Raw genomic sequence first — 15,613 nt, 5'->3', positions numbered from 1 at the left:
TTATTTGTCAATTGCCTCTTAAAGTAATGACAGCGCGCACTTGTGCATACGCGATGCTGTAAATGAAATGACAACACCAAGCGGGTGTAGAATACATATAACCCATATTTCTATAAGAAAACCCGCGTCAGATACATGTTATGTTGTCACACAGCAGACACGTTTCGCAAATGACTTTTTCACCTCAACACCGCAATATTTATATACGACTTTCTTTTGTTTGGTCGCTTCGTATTATGCACAAGATGGAACAAAAATTCGCAGAAGTTGGCTCTAGTTTCCAATAGAAGATATTTTTCTTAGCTTGGTTCCACTTTTACGGTAGGTTAAAATATACGAAGTGTTCCTACAAACTTCTTAAAGGTGAAAAGATGATAGTGTGAGGCATCATTCAAAACAGTAGCAAGAAAGTTAATAATAGATTACTAAGGGACGCTTTCGTCAATGGTTATAAGTCACTAATTAATTTGATGTTTAGTAGTTGCAAACTGAGTTTCAACCTATGATTTAAAGCCAAGAGAATTCAAGATATCAGAGTACTGCCAACCAGATGGTAGAAAAAATGGTATCGCTAAAGGCGCATTATCGTGGGCGCTTAAATATGGTACGTTTTATAACCTATAATTACATATAATAACTAGTAACGTCGAATTTATTGCGTTGGCAAATAGCTATTTTGATACAGGCTTACTCTGCCGTAGGTACTGAAAAAGCGAAATGAAGAACCCATTGCTTTATACAAAAAATTATAGCAAATATTTTCAGACAGTATTAATAAGTTAAATGTGCGCCACTGATCGCCAATATTTTGTCATCTTTCTGTTAACACCCTATTTTGTTTATGTTTTGAGCTTTTTGATTCCTAATCGAACAATTGCGACAAGTAGCTTTTAGGCCCCTTCATCGAAGTTGAATTAACACCATTAAAGAGTTTTAAAGAGACTGAAACAGATGATAAAATGATAATGTAAAATCTGTTCTCCAAATTTTTAGCAGTGTGACTAAAGATGTATCCGATATAGCTCTGTCGTAGTAAAAGATGACACCTTTTCGTTTACTAGTTTCGGTCAATTTTTTTCAGTGGGTTGTTGTAATCCGTAATTAGTTCTCCTCGTAATTAATTGTTGAGGTTCCAATTCATCGTTTTGCAAGGTTGTGGCTGCTCATAATGCACGATTATTTTTACGCATTATTGTTGTGTGTGACCTACTCTTCATCACTCGTGATCAATCGTTTTAGCGATATCACGGCTACTCATGTGTCTTGCTTAACTCGACAAATAAATTCATCGACTTTTTTATTAATTGGCCGGCCATTACGAACAGCATATTACACAACGACATTTCCGCAACAGAATCGACAGAACCATCTTTGGGTTATTTCTCCTGATAGCTCGCTTTGATTACAATCAGCACTACACTATTTCATTAAGCCTAGGCTACATTTGTGTTTTAATCGTTAAAAAAACGCCAAGTGTAGCGACTTTTTGTAGACGTTTTGCTCATCTTTAAGGCGCCCTATTTTAAGCTCCTTTGTATTCCTAATAAAAACATTACAGCAGTTTTAGCACATTTACTATTGTCGAATCTCTGTTTTCAAATTACTTCAACGCGATGTCGGTCCGATGCGATTCAGATGACCTGAGATATACTAGTTATCTGGCCAATGAGACCGTCAATATTTTTTTGACAATTCAATATAGTTACAAAAAAAAAAAACAAGTTCTAGTCAAAGACATAGGAAGACGATTTAGTTTATTAACTTGCAATGTATAATTACAGTGCGGTGCAGGAAGTAAATCAAAACATGTTTTAACCATCCGCTTTCAATAGCGTACGAGTTGTTAAACAGCCTAAAAAACAATTTACATTTAAGCGGTTTCTGTGCTGGAAAGTGCACTTCAGAACCCGCTTCTTGTTTGTTGGGGAGTATCAAAAGAAGTTGAATATTTATCTATATTTTTTGTTTCCCTACCTTCACGAAATCAATCTCGCTACTCTATAAACGAATGTCCATTTGCATTGTATCATGTTGACCATGGTGTTCCATTTAAGCAACGGGTACATTCAGGCCGAGATATATTCGTATGTCTTCATTTTAACTCAACTGATGAAAATCCCAAATCTTCGGTTATGAATCTTTCCCGGTAAACAATTATTTAAATATTTCTTTCATTACTAATCCATGCAGCATATATATAGGCACACAAATATTTCAAGTTCTTTCCTAGTATTATTCGTTTCAATATACACATTTTAAAATTTTGCGCCACAGGGTAACGAAAGCGGAGCAATAAGCATAAGCCGCTACTTAATTTTGGCTCCGCTGCATCCTTGCATATATTGTAATAATAACAATAGTACGTACTACATTTATTCGCTCAAATACAAGCAAGTCGTTTTTGTCCCTACAAAAACAGAAATACCTTCGTAACAATGGCAGATACAACCTGCTCTCTTACCTTTTCAGCATACGTGAACCGACCTCTGTCCTCTTCTTTGACAAACAAATGTTTAATATTTTCATTTATCTCTCAATCTTTCGATCACTATATCTTAATTCTGAACATATGTACTGTGCAGAATCGGGATAAATAACTAATTCTAATTTAAATATCTCCTAATAATACTCGTTTTGTTTAGGCCATTTACTCTGACCAGGTTGTTATTTACGAAAGATGTTGCAATAGATAGAATAACACAGGGACACTTCTTTAGCTAAAATATTTTGTAAACTTTTCCTTTAGGGTTGCTTTCCCTACCTTTACAATTTGTATAGTCTTGTTGTCTCTTCGGACCAACTTTTGCCACAATCTTATATCATTCGTATCAGGCCTCAGACCTTATCATCTTCACCACAAAAAGGCAAGTTTTCAAATTAAGTCTGGCAACTATTTCTACTGTTGCTTTAGCGCATATAATGTTCAAGAGCTCGGCGCGTACGGACATCCAAGAAACTGGTCAGCTACTCGCCCTGCTTCTCTTAGGCCAGACAATAATGCTCCGTGCACCGTAGCCGGGTAATTACGGATTGTGTGTTCGCCGGCGAAAAATAAGCGGGCCGGCGCCTGCGGCTGATTCGGGCTCACCTGCAACGCACACGAAAAATAAATATAATAATTAATGTATACCTACTAATTTATTCAGTTTATCATAATTCGGTATGGCATGTTCTGTGTCGAGTGGAAGATGTGCGTAATAATTTCTCCTTGATGACATGCAATTTCGTTATTGTATATGCTTGTAATGCATGGTAGTGTTTAAAATAAAGCCTTGTTACTACGTTACTAGTTAATCGAATGTTCGAAGTCAATTTCATGCATACCTGAGGTGTTACAGGGGCTGCAAGCAGGTCGTAATCATTTCCGGATGCTCCCGTTGCAACGTACGAATAGGATCCTCTTGAACATGGATCTGCATTCCATCGAGTCACGACGGTTTCTTTGGGTTGCGGAACCAATGAGTTACCGAATATCCCTGTTTTTAAAATAAACGTGATTATCATTACACAAAAGAAACAATACTTGCTCAGTAAAACAAGTCAGCACTCAAGGAGGTATAAAAATAGAAATTCTATTTGTTGGTGAAAGAGAATAGAAGTCGGTAAAGATGGTTGACTGAGCGTCAATTATAATACTCTTGTGCTAATTAAACGAAAATCGTGGGCGCACCATATTCTGTAAACACTACATATATTATAATCGATTCTATAGTTAAATATAAAAAACACTTACGTAACTAATCGTTTCATATAAACATGCACGCGCAACCATTACGTTATTGTTATCGTGTAGGTAATATGTATGTGCGTACTAAGAATACAGACAAAAGTGTCTTACTTTGTCGTTCAGATTTTACAGACGTCTCTCTATCTGAAACTCACCTTTAAGTACAGCAATGCATCGGCCAATGATTACGTCATCGCTAACATTTTCCATAATTGTTGCGGCCTCACCAGCAACCAAAGCTAGAAGCACTGGTGCTTTATAAAGACTCCAAAATAAGAAAAGTTCGCCTCTACTTCCCGTTGTCGAGCCAACGTGACCAAACAAATTCGCTGATGGATCCCAGAAGAAACGATCGAAGCAAAGAACAACCTTGTTCAAATTGCCAAAACCTAGGCGCTGAATTGCAGATACTTTCCACTCAGGCAATGGAGGTACAAAATGTACCGCATTCTGTGAGTTCACCTGGTAATCAGAGAATTAATTTATCTTGTGATTGACCTTATTCTCGGTTGCACAGCATAGATTTATTCACTTGATCGTATGCACTCAAGCGAATAAGTTTTTGAATGTGCCCAGTCTATTTCAAAGAAGCTCTGACAATCTTCTTTTCATTCTGAGTGAGCCCCATTTGACGAGAGAACGCTAGGTTAAATAAGTTGAAAAAAAATAGCTATTATATCCAAATTATAAACAACTTTTCCATACATTCTGATGTATGCTTTTAGCAGAATGACGTTTTTGAGCAGTTATCTTAACAACGGTTAAACATTTGTGAAGCATCTAACTTCAAAAGTTGACTCGTTTTCGAGTTCTACAAAATATATATAAAATAGGTCAATTTTTATAATTTTGCAGAACGAATTACATGCGGGAAAGTGCTGAATATGCGAACAAACGTTTTGATGTTCATAGGTATGTAAATATTGCATTTGCATGTTACTGTATGTTGGCATTCACCTTGAGCGAAAACAGTTACTTGGCTTCGATACTAAATATTTTATATCATTAGTTAATTTTCTTAGTTACAAAAGTGCAACTCACGAAGAGAAGAAGAGAAGGAGAGAGCTAACTATAACTAGAAACAAATGTTTTATTTTGCACTTAACCCTCTTAGGAATTATTTCAGGCGGCTGGTTTCTTCTAACATCATACCAAATATATCAAAGCTCGGATACGAACCTATGCTACCACGAGTCCTCAAATTTAGTAAGCAAATACGTTATCCACTCGGCTATTACGGGGTCAAATTTAACCATAATAATAATCTTAATGTTCGAATTTGGAAAAATATGACTTTTAAAGAATTGTAAGCATGCTGTACCAACCGTTGGTTGAATGCTCTCTTTAAGAACACCAAGGGGCAGGGTGCAAAGGACGGCATCTGCTTTGAACGTTTGCAGATTTGTATTGCCTTTCGGGGTGGCAGTCGTAACGACAACACCAGTTGGAGAGATCTCAATTTGCCTCACCGTATGAGATCGTTTAATATCCAAACCTTCTGCCAAAGCCATTGGTACGCAAGAATACCTGTTAATTAAAAACCACATATGTACACTTGTAATGAGTTTAGAACGTTTCTCAGACTTGCAGGGCATATAAAGTCACTTGAGCTCGGCAAAAAGTTGTGATTTAAAATATTTAGCTGATCAGTAGTTACATTTGCGATTCTAATAGTTTGGTGGAGTGGTATCCAGCCAGCCGTCATTGAGACCAAGTCAAAAGTAGGTCTTTTATTATCGTCTTTCGAAATGAAAATATTACAGTGTACGATTCTCTAGAATCGTGCACTGTAATATTTTCATTTCGAAAATATTACAAATAAAAAAAAAAGTTTAACTTCCACCAACCCATTTCGTACGGTGAGGTGTGATCCGGAGAAGCCAAAATCATCGTCTTGGTCCCAGTGCCTGAGTGAAAGATTGTTCAATGGCGTAGCGTTAGCAAATTCGAGGTTAGCAAAATGCCAATCCAGAACTCGCCGGTCACTGGATGACAGATAGACGTCTGAAGGGGGCGAGCCTTCTAATTCAAGCAGTTTATCTTCAAGCTCTTTTTGCTGCTCTGCTAGCTCATCCCATTCCTAGAAAAAGAAATATGCATTGTTACAATAAGGACTATATAATAACGCTATAAGATGTTATCCACTACCTTTCTAAGAGTAGTTTAAGCGTTGTCATTTTGTTTGGGTATATTGAGTATGAGAATTAACCCAGAACCACATTTTCGAATGTTTCAAGTAACAGCTCAATCTCATGTACGAGCTCACCTGACAATATGTATTAAGGTCATAAGCTTTTGACCGTAATTCAAACTCCTCGAGCTCTTTCGCAGATTCTTTTTCTCTAAGCTGCTTATTGGACTGATCGATTTTTTTGCGTAGTTCAATCATCTCATGCTGATTCTTTTTAAGTTTTTCCTGGAGCGTAATTATTGCCTTATGATGCTCGATCTGCTTGTCCTTAATGTGCTTTTCCTGAAGTTTAATTACCCATTCTAACGTATGTCCTAAGGAAACCGGCTTACCTGCGCAAAAACACAGTATCGATGAAAGACTTAAAGGAAAACTTCTAATTCGACTTGTTTCATTTCATTTACAATACTTTTTCTCCTAACTTAGCAATGAGCCTTTACAAATGTTTATCGTATCAGTAATAATGATATCCGCATGAAAACTTCAAAAAAGAAATAATATTGATAATAATTGATACACATTACTTTCGTAGGTAATGGTGGCGGACCAGAATTGAGCTAAATCTCAACACCTGCATTATCAGTTATCAGATCTGTTACTATAAATTTTTTTCATTTAGTACTTCGAAATAGGGAATTTCGATTTCAGTGGTTTCCCGTATCGACTGGGATAATATAGAGTTTTAAAGTTAAGTCTTAATGTGTTTGTTAAATCTTAATAGTAGTCATAAATTTCCATTATGTGTACGTACCATCTACGTCATTAAAACCGACGTTGTGTGAGAGGTAACTTGTTGCTTCAAGAAGACGATTGAATTCACGCTCGACCATTTCGTCCTTTTCTTTCTCTACGGTTGAGCCTTTACTTTCAAAAAGCGGGCATTTTTGTTTAATCTTGTGCAGTTCCATGTTGATTTGCTTGGAGAGAATGGTGAGGGGATTGCCACCCAGTCCCGTCACTACCATAGCGCCTAAATCAGCAATATAGTTGTTTTTACGGAACGTCGCAATCCGACCGCCGACTCGATCACGCGCCTCTAGTACGAGCACCTGCATATAAAAAGTTATGCTTCATCAAGCTATCTTTAACCAACTAATTAAGTTGTGACTTAACATTGTAGCGAGAATGCGCCGGCGTGGAGCATGACAACATACAAATTAAATAGAAGTCTTTGAAAACAACTTAATGACCCTTTCTTTCTTTAGAGCTGATTAGCACAGCTGTCCTTTTATTAACAGTTCCTTAAACTCGTTAATAAGCACTGCTATTATATCAAAACTTGCTTAGCAAAATGCATATACATTATATATTATCTCGCATGTTACTCACCTCCATACCGAATTGTTGTAGTTGTTGAGCAGCAATAAGGCCAGAAATTCCTGCCCCAATCACAATAACTTTCCCATTTTTCTTATCTGCTAACGGCTTGAGTCTTTCAAAGACACCGAAGTTGATAAGACCCTGTCGCTCTAAGTAAGAATGTATCCGTGCGACCAACGCTTGATCAGAATTGTACGGTGATTCGATCCGGGGCAAAGCGTTTTCGTCTATAAAGAATAACAACATATGATTTGCAAGAACAAGGTAATGGTGTATTTCACAAATACCTGCCTAAGCTGGGATTAATTTCGAGATTCTAAAAATATATGTCATCGTCAGTAGAGTATTCGCCTTTGGCTTTAAATTTTAGATAAAAGGCAACATCAAATAGCTCTATACAGAACTATGTGCCTTATAGTTTATGTAATTAGAACGGTGTCGGCGAAATGATAAAATGTACCACCAGCACCTTGCCTTCAACAATCGATCTACAGACCAAAACTGGTACTATCAGACGTACAATATAGACGAATTCAGTTGATCCTGATGAAAATTATGTTCAAAGATTTCTACAATAGTTTTCACCGATTTACGCTTACAGGTCAGTTCTTGTCTGGGGTTCTCTAGCCAGACCTGTAGAAGTCTGTTGCGAATGTGCAGGAAGATTTTTTGAGTCTCAGGCCCGCTATTAGCAACATCCGTAAACCCAGCCGCTTCTTGTGCTGTCATTTTGTCGTAAGGAAGTCTACTTTGAAAAGCTGCCCCTTCCAGTCCGGTAGGTTCTTCTTGGTCGCTGTCAATTTCTTCCATGTCACCGCCCCCTCCTCCGCCTCCGCCACCTCCTTTGCGTTCATCAGGTGAATCGCCATCTCCCTAATCGGAAAAAAAGGGTCCAAAAGCATTTGTACTTTAGTATGGCGGCAGCGTTTAAACTTAATTTATTATATATGAAGCAGAAAGAAGGAAACCGGCTACGACAAGACTACTCCGTGTTACTCTTTAATGGCGTTAACGTTTCAACAAAAATGACGGTTTTGTGTTGAGAAATATTTATATAAGAGAGATCAATCATGGTGTTTCGATTTAAAAGCTGTATAAAAATTATTTTAAACAATCAATCACATACTAATGTCTCATTATAATATCATACACCCATCGGGGCGTAATTTCAAACAGGATATTTCTATGGAGATCTTTCAGTCGCCCTTTATGATGCTTGAGTAATTACCGCCTCATTAGGCTTTACATACTCTCAATGGTTGACTTTACACAGGGGCACAAATACATGCATCGACAAAGTTTAGAGATTATATATGACAAATGATCACTATGAAAATTGTATATCTTGACTTATTTCTACACATACGCATATATTTTATATTCTGATTCAATTTATTCGAGCGGGATTGCCGTAGGTTTTTGTACCTACTTCAATTTTCTATCTCTAAATAAAAAAAAAATTGTTCGAGTTGAAAGATCGTTCGAACTGGTATATTTACTTTAAATGTATGTGGTGACTAAATAATTGTACCATTTAACACCGCTCTAATAGATGAGTACTCTATAATAGCTATTTCGAATTTTGTAGACAACAAAGCGGACGTTTGGCTCTGTCGTAATAGAATGCCTGCGTACTAATGTCATTATAGATGTATTCTAAATTCTTGATACTATAGGATATGCCGTAATAACATATCGTGTTTTATTATATTTACAGAGTTGTGAGATAAGTTATCAGATAGGCGATAATAGGCAGATAAATTCAACTAATTTATTTATAGGAATAGTTTACCTGCTCTTACACAACGGTCTTTAAGTACAGCGTTTTCTCCATGACTATTCTCTGAAGTATGATTCTATTGAGCGGAATTTTTAAAAACTAGTAACGAAAGTCCAGGCCAATATTAAATATGAAAAGCTGCCAACGGTAATTTCAGAATGTGTTTAAAAAGGACTCATTAACAAAACATTAAAAACAAAATTCAAAACTTCTAAATGACATATATTCGATGAAAACTATCACTTGACGCAAGTCCTGATCGTAACTGAGATTAATCAAACTAATTCAAATGAATAATTATGCACTAGTTCTTGTGTAGCTAGAAACAAAGGCTAATGTTAAAATGTCATTTTTACTTGCAGTGAAACCTGTTGATTATCTTCACCATTTGTTTTCTGTCGGTCAGTCGCTAGTTAGCTCAGCAAGTGGATCCCACGAATGAATACACAAAACCATGTTGTTAAAACCAAAATTACAGGTCATCTTGCAAAACAGGAATGCAATTTTTAAATCAATAGACCTCAGAAATTTCCAACTTTTTCGTCGCGCTCCCTCTTCCCCACAGTGTTAGTCCGCTGGAGGTTGGCCGGCTGAAAACTTAGCGGGGTCCTGTTTTGGATACGATAGACAGGCATTCTGGCGATCAATCTAACGAGCGTTTATTTTCGAGGGCGGCATAATGGTTCTTCTACAGCAACTGTTTTTTCTAAAAAATATACCATAATCATTGGATAAGTATATCAACAAGGTTGGTGCTTAACTTTGTTATATATCTATGTTTGTCGAACAAAATACTCACAAGCCGTCTTTTCTTGTTTGCTGTACGGGTTTTCCTCCGCGACGAGGAATCCTGAGAATCATCTGCGTTCTCCGATAAAACTCCACTGCAAACGTTCAGCGATTCTGACATTTTGCCTCCGTTTCTTCTTTGAACAATGAAAAAATAATCAAAGCACTCTTGTCTAACGAAAAGCGACAGTAACGAAGCAAACCGGTTTCTCTGGTACTCACTCACGACTCAGCACGCCAGCCAAGGCGCTTGTTCCGGCGGACTGTCTGTCCTGTACGCTCGCGTAAGTTAGCGAAGATCGGCAATCAGTAGGCTGGCTATTCGCGGTAGTTCGGTGTGTGAATTAGTCGAACTAAACATAAAATAAACTACCCACCTTACAACTTTCGAAACAATCAACTGTTGAAGCTCTCCGATGCGGCAAGCAGTTGATTTGTGCCGCTTATGAGAAGAGACACTCCGCCAGCCGCCAGCGAACGCATGTGTGCGTTTAAGGATACATAAAGAAGGAAGCGGGCCTGGCTGGGATCAATGATGTTGGTTGTTGGACTGAGGCCATCAAATAAGAGATAGACGCATGCTATTAGCGGCCGAATACACTCGCGCGTTACTACCCGTGCGAACACGGTTGAAAGCAGTCACTGCGGTGCTGCTGCTTGAACAACAGCTGAAAACTGCGTTGTGTGCGTTATCTGTGTTGTGAATTTTTATGCACAAGTCAGTACATGTGAGCTCTATGGTGTGTTAGCTGTCATTGGTATAATGAGGAGTTCGTTAGAAAATGCCCACTGCATTATTAAATGGACAACACCACTCATTTTCAACTAAAGTAGTGGCTCAAAAGTAAAGGTTTATCAATTGTTTTTAAACATTTAGTAGACTTGTCAAGCGTACTTAGGTATGAATATAGGCAAGTATGAATAGTGCACAGCTATAGCTGTTTGATATTAACTCTATAAAATTTAGAAGATTATGACTCCTACATACTATTATATTAGTACAGTTGGACACTCAGGAGCTACTCAGGACAGTAAATAATAATTATAATAACATTATACGTAAACATATGAATACATTTACCCGATTACGATATGAGGCTGTCATACATACGCGTTCTTTGTTTAATTAGTCCAGTTTGTAGGCATGTTCAATTTTAATTTAATCTATTGTGAAACAGAGATCTTATTTTCATCTGAAAATGTGCAGACATAACAGTTCTTGTGTTATGGGCTATAAGTATTTTCTTGCGTAAAAAGTTCTGTTATGTCAAAGAAAGGAGAAGTCGGGCAATCATAAAAATTAAATAGACAGCATTTTTTGGTTCAAATGAGAGATGCGCAAATAATTACAATGACGTTTAAACTCGTGACTATCTGCATTAGTCATTTTTTAACAGCTTATACTCTCATCATAATGTTTAAAGAGCTGCCTATAAAATAATATCTTTTATTTCTATACGTATATTACTTGATTGCAGGTCGTCGGTAAATCCACGCAAAGATGAATCCGCAGGCACTCCTCGAAAATATGGGTTGGAAACAGGGCCAAGGCTTAGGCCGTCGAAACCAAGGCATCCTTACAGTAATTAAGCCGAAGGTTTGGATGTATTTTACGTCTAAGGTTGTTTATGTATTAATTAATGTGCTTATAAGCCTATGATAGGTGCACTAGCGCGAAGCACTTCAAAGTAAGCTTATTTTCATTCATCTCAGTCAATAAGCAAAGTAATCTTGTTTTTTAAGACTGACACACCGAAAAATTTGCATCTTGAATGCTCATTATATTCCTTGAGCTGTTGGAAATGATCGCCAAGTGGGTTTCCTAAAATGCTCACCTCTGTTTCATTTCTGCTTATAAACTCAATTAAATTCGAAACTAATGCGTTTTGGTTTTAATATATATTTGAAGAAGTGTTTGTCTGTTCTACCAGCATTTAAAAGGATCAAATTAATGTACAAATTAAATTTCCTCAAATATACTTTATTTAAAAATTTGTGGTTACACGTATTCGAAACACCAAGTGAGGCCTAAAGGATGACCCCCATCCGATTGGGAAATACTGCAGTGATTGTTGTTTTTTCGAGGAAAAGAACAAGTTTTTGAGGACAATTTTTTGCGTATGAATATTAATCTATATATTGAATTTGTTTATTCAGTCTACAAATGGGGACTGTAAATAGCATTAAAATGTCTGATCGTGAGATAAGCAGCTTCCTCAAAACTTAATTGAATTGCTACAAGATCATGTCATATGATACTTAGCATTTTCCTAAACCTTACATATGGATACACTGATGATTCGACCCCATTTTGCAGGTACAATTCGATCGCAATGGCCTTGGGCTTAATTCAGGAGTTTGCCTCGTGGAGCCCTGGTGGGCCAAAATGTACAACCAAACAGCTCAAAACATTTCCATAACGGAATCTAATGAGAGTTCGGATGGGCAATCTTCGTCAGAGATGCCAGTGAAAGATATTACTGTAAAGAAACAAAAGAAAAGCAAACAACAGAATTTACCTAACCCGAGTACAGAAGTCATCGACACAAGGGAACTCAGTACAAATGTAAAACTCAAAGAGTTAGTAGATGCAAACAATTTGGGGAAACAAAAAACAGTACAGGACAACACACAGCAAAATCCAGTCATTAAGAAAAGTAAAAAACAAAAACATGCTGAACGAAAACGATCTCCAACATGTGAAGCTGTTAAAAATTGTCGACCTTCAAATGGCCCTCAGAGAACTTTAACTTCGAAAAGGCCGGGCGTCAAAAAAAAATCGATAACAAAAAGCTCTGTAGCGCCGGATTTTTTGGGGATCAAATGTAGCATGTATAAACATTTTATAAAAAGCACCACTCTTCGGGCTGATGATTTTATTAAACCTATTCTGAAGGATTCATTAGATTCAACAAGCGATGATCAAAAAGCTCAGGAGTCCTTGAAGTTCTCTAATTGTCAGGAAATAAAGGCAAGAAAAAACGATATGGTTATGGTCAACCCAATAGATAACAGTATGTGGCAAAACTGCGAAGGTCGAACAGCACATGAAGGAGCTAGGTACGGAGTTTTGAAGGGCAAACTGGCTAGACTAATGCGACAAGAAAATCAACATAAGATTTTTACGTCAGCAAAAGTGCCGGATAAGGCTTACATATAAGAGTAAATAAACAATCCACTTTCTGAGACACTGTCTATTATTATGTACACGGTTTGTTTTTCACTACTGTCTGTTTATTTCACTTGCTGCGATACTGTTGGAAGGCAAAGGCGTCTGCTAACTGTTTTTTGCTTGAAGCAAAATTCACGAAAATGAAGACCAATAATTAAATTCATTATATAAAGCGTAGAACATATGCCGTAGAACATAATTGAGCAAAGCAACAACACAAGAGAATTGACTAAAATTGATGAGAGTCACCTACATATGTTTTTTGGCGTTGTACTGTGCTAAAATTAAGTCAAAAAAGAGCTACAGCAACGAAAGTAACGAATTTTTATCATTGTTGCAGTACTTAATCCTTATTATTTTTTTTCGCGGACAAGAGAGGTGCCCATATTTTATTTTAGGTTTTAGTGCAATTCCGTTATTACTGTTATATGGACACAATAAATTAGCATGGGATAATTGCACATAGGCATTTCTCAGGGCTGATTTTTAGTACGAACTAGACATGATAACAGTGACTCGTTGGTAATCCTCCGTCTATAACTATATGCAATTTGAAAGGCATAAAAGGTTTGCAAAATAAAACAATTTTAATGGACACAGTAGGTGGCGCACAATCTGCGTCTATTTTTTGCACAGTTAATGGAGAGAACGGCCTTTCAGCACGTCGTTCGCATCATGATTTAACCATGAATGCCCCATAATCAAGTTGGCGGCTGAATTGCCCGGCACAGACGGCGCGCTGACTTCTAGATTCTCGTAGCCTTTGATACAGAGATATGATATATCTTTCAACAGGTCAAACGGGTTAATTGTTTATTTTACCTGCTTATTAGTTGAATCTTTTTTAGTACTAGAAATGCACTTTCTGAAATCTGGAAGAATTGTGTTACAATAACTCTACTAGGTGAAGCCTGGCTCGACTTCTCTTACAGACAAATCACACTTCGGTTTTATGGGTGATGCTAATAAATTAATCAAATGAAATACTAGGAGCTAGTTTGGCCTTCGGTCATTTAGCAAGTTGTTCTCAAGTCACTGTCGAAAAATGCGCGAAAATATGTTTTCCGTAACGTGAATATTACAGTTTTCCTGCCCGTCACGCGGTTGTATCAGCTTGTAGGAAAATTTATATTTATCAAAATTATCGGTTCGATTTAGGCAATGTCAAGCACAGTCATTATAAGTTTGTTGCTATCCTATAAAGAGGAACTCCTGAGATAAAAGAATATAATTCTTTAAGGCAGAGTCTTGTGATCCAGTAATATTTTACGATTTTACGATTTTAGCATCGTGTCTTCCGTAAAGCTGATAGCGTCCGTTTGTTGAGCTACTTGCTCTGCGCCATAAATATTTCTATTGAATTCGAACAATCGAACTTTTCGCCGGCTTGTTAGCTCTGTAATTGTTATCTATGCAGCATTTTTTTGCTTAGACAAACTATTGTAAAACGAAATCACACTTCGCAATGAGTAGAAATAGTTCACACAAATTAAAGAAATTCATTTTCGGCGTCATACACATTTACTTGGTACTTGTCTGATAACTTAGATGGAGACTACCAAGTGTCTATTTTGTATTGTTGTTTTCAAACTCGCTTTAATTTTAGAGGGATATTGCATGTTACTGCCATTTTACATCTTAACAAATAAGGAACCTTTAATTTTCGTCTATTTGAAAACTCATTTTAAATAAAAAAAATAAATAATATATATATATATATGCCCAAAAAATAGTACCACCGATTTTCGCGCGTCTACTTCAACTGCAAAGTTCGTTTTCCCAACATCAAGTCTACGTACTTAAACTTGCTTTGAAGGTTAGAATTTACCCAGGTTTGTAGTAATTACTTTATAAGTTTTATTCGTTTGGCCATTTCCCTTGTATTAGGCTAACTTTTAGTGCTTGAGACACGTGCCTAAATTGGATTAACGATGTAATGTATGTTTTTGCTTACGTATATTCAACTTCTCAGTTGAAGTGAATTATCCGAGTGCTTACGTCAACTGATGGCACCACCGAAATGGTGCACATAGTAGTGATAAACTTTACGCAGTCCTCGGTAATTTTATTATATATATATATATATAGAGTTAAGCTGAAGATATAGAATACAAAATCAGAATTGGAAGTTTTTATCGGAACAGGCTTAGCTGCCTTTCGCCGTAGATTTCGAATGCTTACAGTTTGCTTTCTCGGACATCTTTCAGCGGGTGATATTACCATAGGCAACATGGTGCCGCAACCCCTACAGTTTGTTACAGAGCAGCTGAACTGACTTTGCCTTTGGTTCGGCCAAACCCGTAGTGTCGGTCAGTTGTACTCTAATCTCCGCTGGAGCCAGCTGGCTGCAATAGCAATTCTATAGAGATTCAACATTCTTTAAATTCGTCACGGCCAATAGGACACCTGTTGGTCCGCATATTGATCGTTGCTATACGTCAAATTCGTTACTACGATGTGCAGACACAACGATTCTTGTTGTTGCCGGGCTCTGGTTTGACTACTCCGTGCACCCCACTACATGACTGTCTGCTGATTGAGGGCGCCTGGTTCTTCCTCGAATACCCCAACCTTCGCCTTCAGTATTCAAGTTAAGACGACGCCAAACTGTTTTGCATTCTTTATGGTTCATCA

The 15,613-nt window shown here is 37.2% G+C and overlaps 2 protein-coding genes across 6 annotated transcripts; one reads left to right on the top strand and one right to left on the bottom strand.

The window, feature by feature from the left end:
- Nucleotides 1-1,728: 1,728 nt before the first annotated feature.
- Su(var)3-3 (lysine-specific histone demethylase Su(var)3-3) lies at nt 1,729-10,268 on the bottom strand. Its single transcript, XM_022834998.2, has 10 exons — nt 9,818-10,268; nt 7,838-8,111; nt 7,248-7,465; nt 6,670-6,967; nt 5,994-6,250; nt 5,575-5,807; nt 5,053-5,254; nt 3,883-4,189; nt 3,325-3,476; nt 1,729-3,088 (listed from the first exon to the last, which is right to left on the bottom strand). The coding sequence occupies exons 1-10, from the start codon at nt 9,926-9,928 to the stop codon at nt 2,924-2,926; spliced, it is 2,217 nt and encodes a 738-aa protein (XP_022690733.1). The 5' UTR covers nt 9,929-10,268; the 3' UTR covers nt 1,729-2,923.
- A 130-nt stretch (nt 10,269-10,398) lies between these two features.
- LOC111261481 (uncharacterized) lies at nt 10,399-13,014 on the top strand. Of its 5 annotated transcripts, none has more exons than XM_022835022.2 (3): nt 10,399-10,525; nt 11,286-11,404; nt 12,125-13,014. In XM_022835022.2, the coding sequence occupies exons 2-3, from the start codon at nt 11,309-11,311 to the stop codon at nt 12,965-12,967; spliced, it is 939 nt and encodes a 312-aa protein (XP_022690757.1). In that variant the 5' UTR covers nt 10,399-10,525; nt 11,286-11,308; the 3' UTR covers nt 12,968-13,014. The 5 variants fall into 5 exon arrangements, with proteins under 5 accessions (XP_022690757.1, XP_022690754.1, XP_022690755.1 ...); XM_022835019.2 differs by having other exon boundaries at nt 10,403-10,651; XM_022835020.2 differs by having other exon boundaries at nt 10,403-10,657.
- Nucleotides 13,015-15,613: the final 2,599 nt, after the last annotated feature.

The sequence above is a fragment of the Varroa jacobsoni genome, unplaced genomic scaffold (assembly GCF_002532875.2).
Source record: "Varroa jacobsoni isolate VJ856 unplaced genomic scaffold, vjacob_1.0 scaffold_560, whole genome shotgun sequence".
Taxonomy (NCBI): domain Eukaryota; kingdom Metazoa; phylum Arthropoda; class Arachnida; order Mesostigmata; family Varroidae; genus Varroa; species Varroa jacobsoni.
The sequence above is the reverse complement of the archived record's forward strand: the minus strand, read 5'-3'. Positions and strand labels throughout refer to the sequence as shown.

Coding starts and splice junctions, on each gene's coding strand:
- LOC111261481 (XM_022835022.2), top strand. CDS start 11,309: ATGAATCCGCAGGCACTCCTCGAAAATATGGGTTGGAAACAGGGCCAA. Junction 11,405..12,124: donor TTACAGTAATTAAGCCGAAG/GTTTGGATGTAT, acceptor CCCATTTTGCAG/GTACAATTCGATCGCAATGG.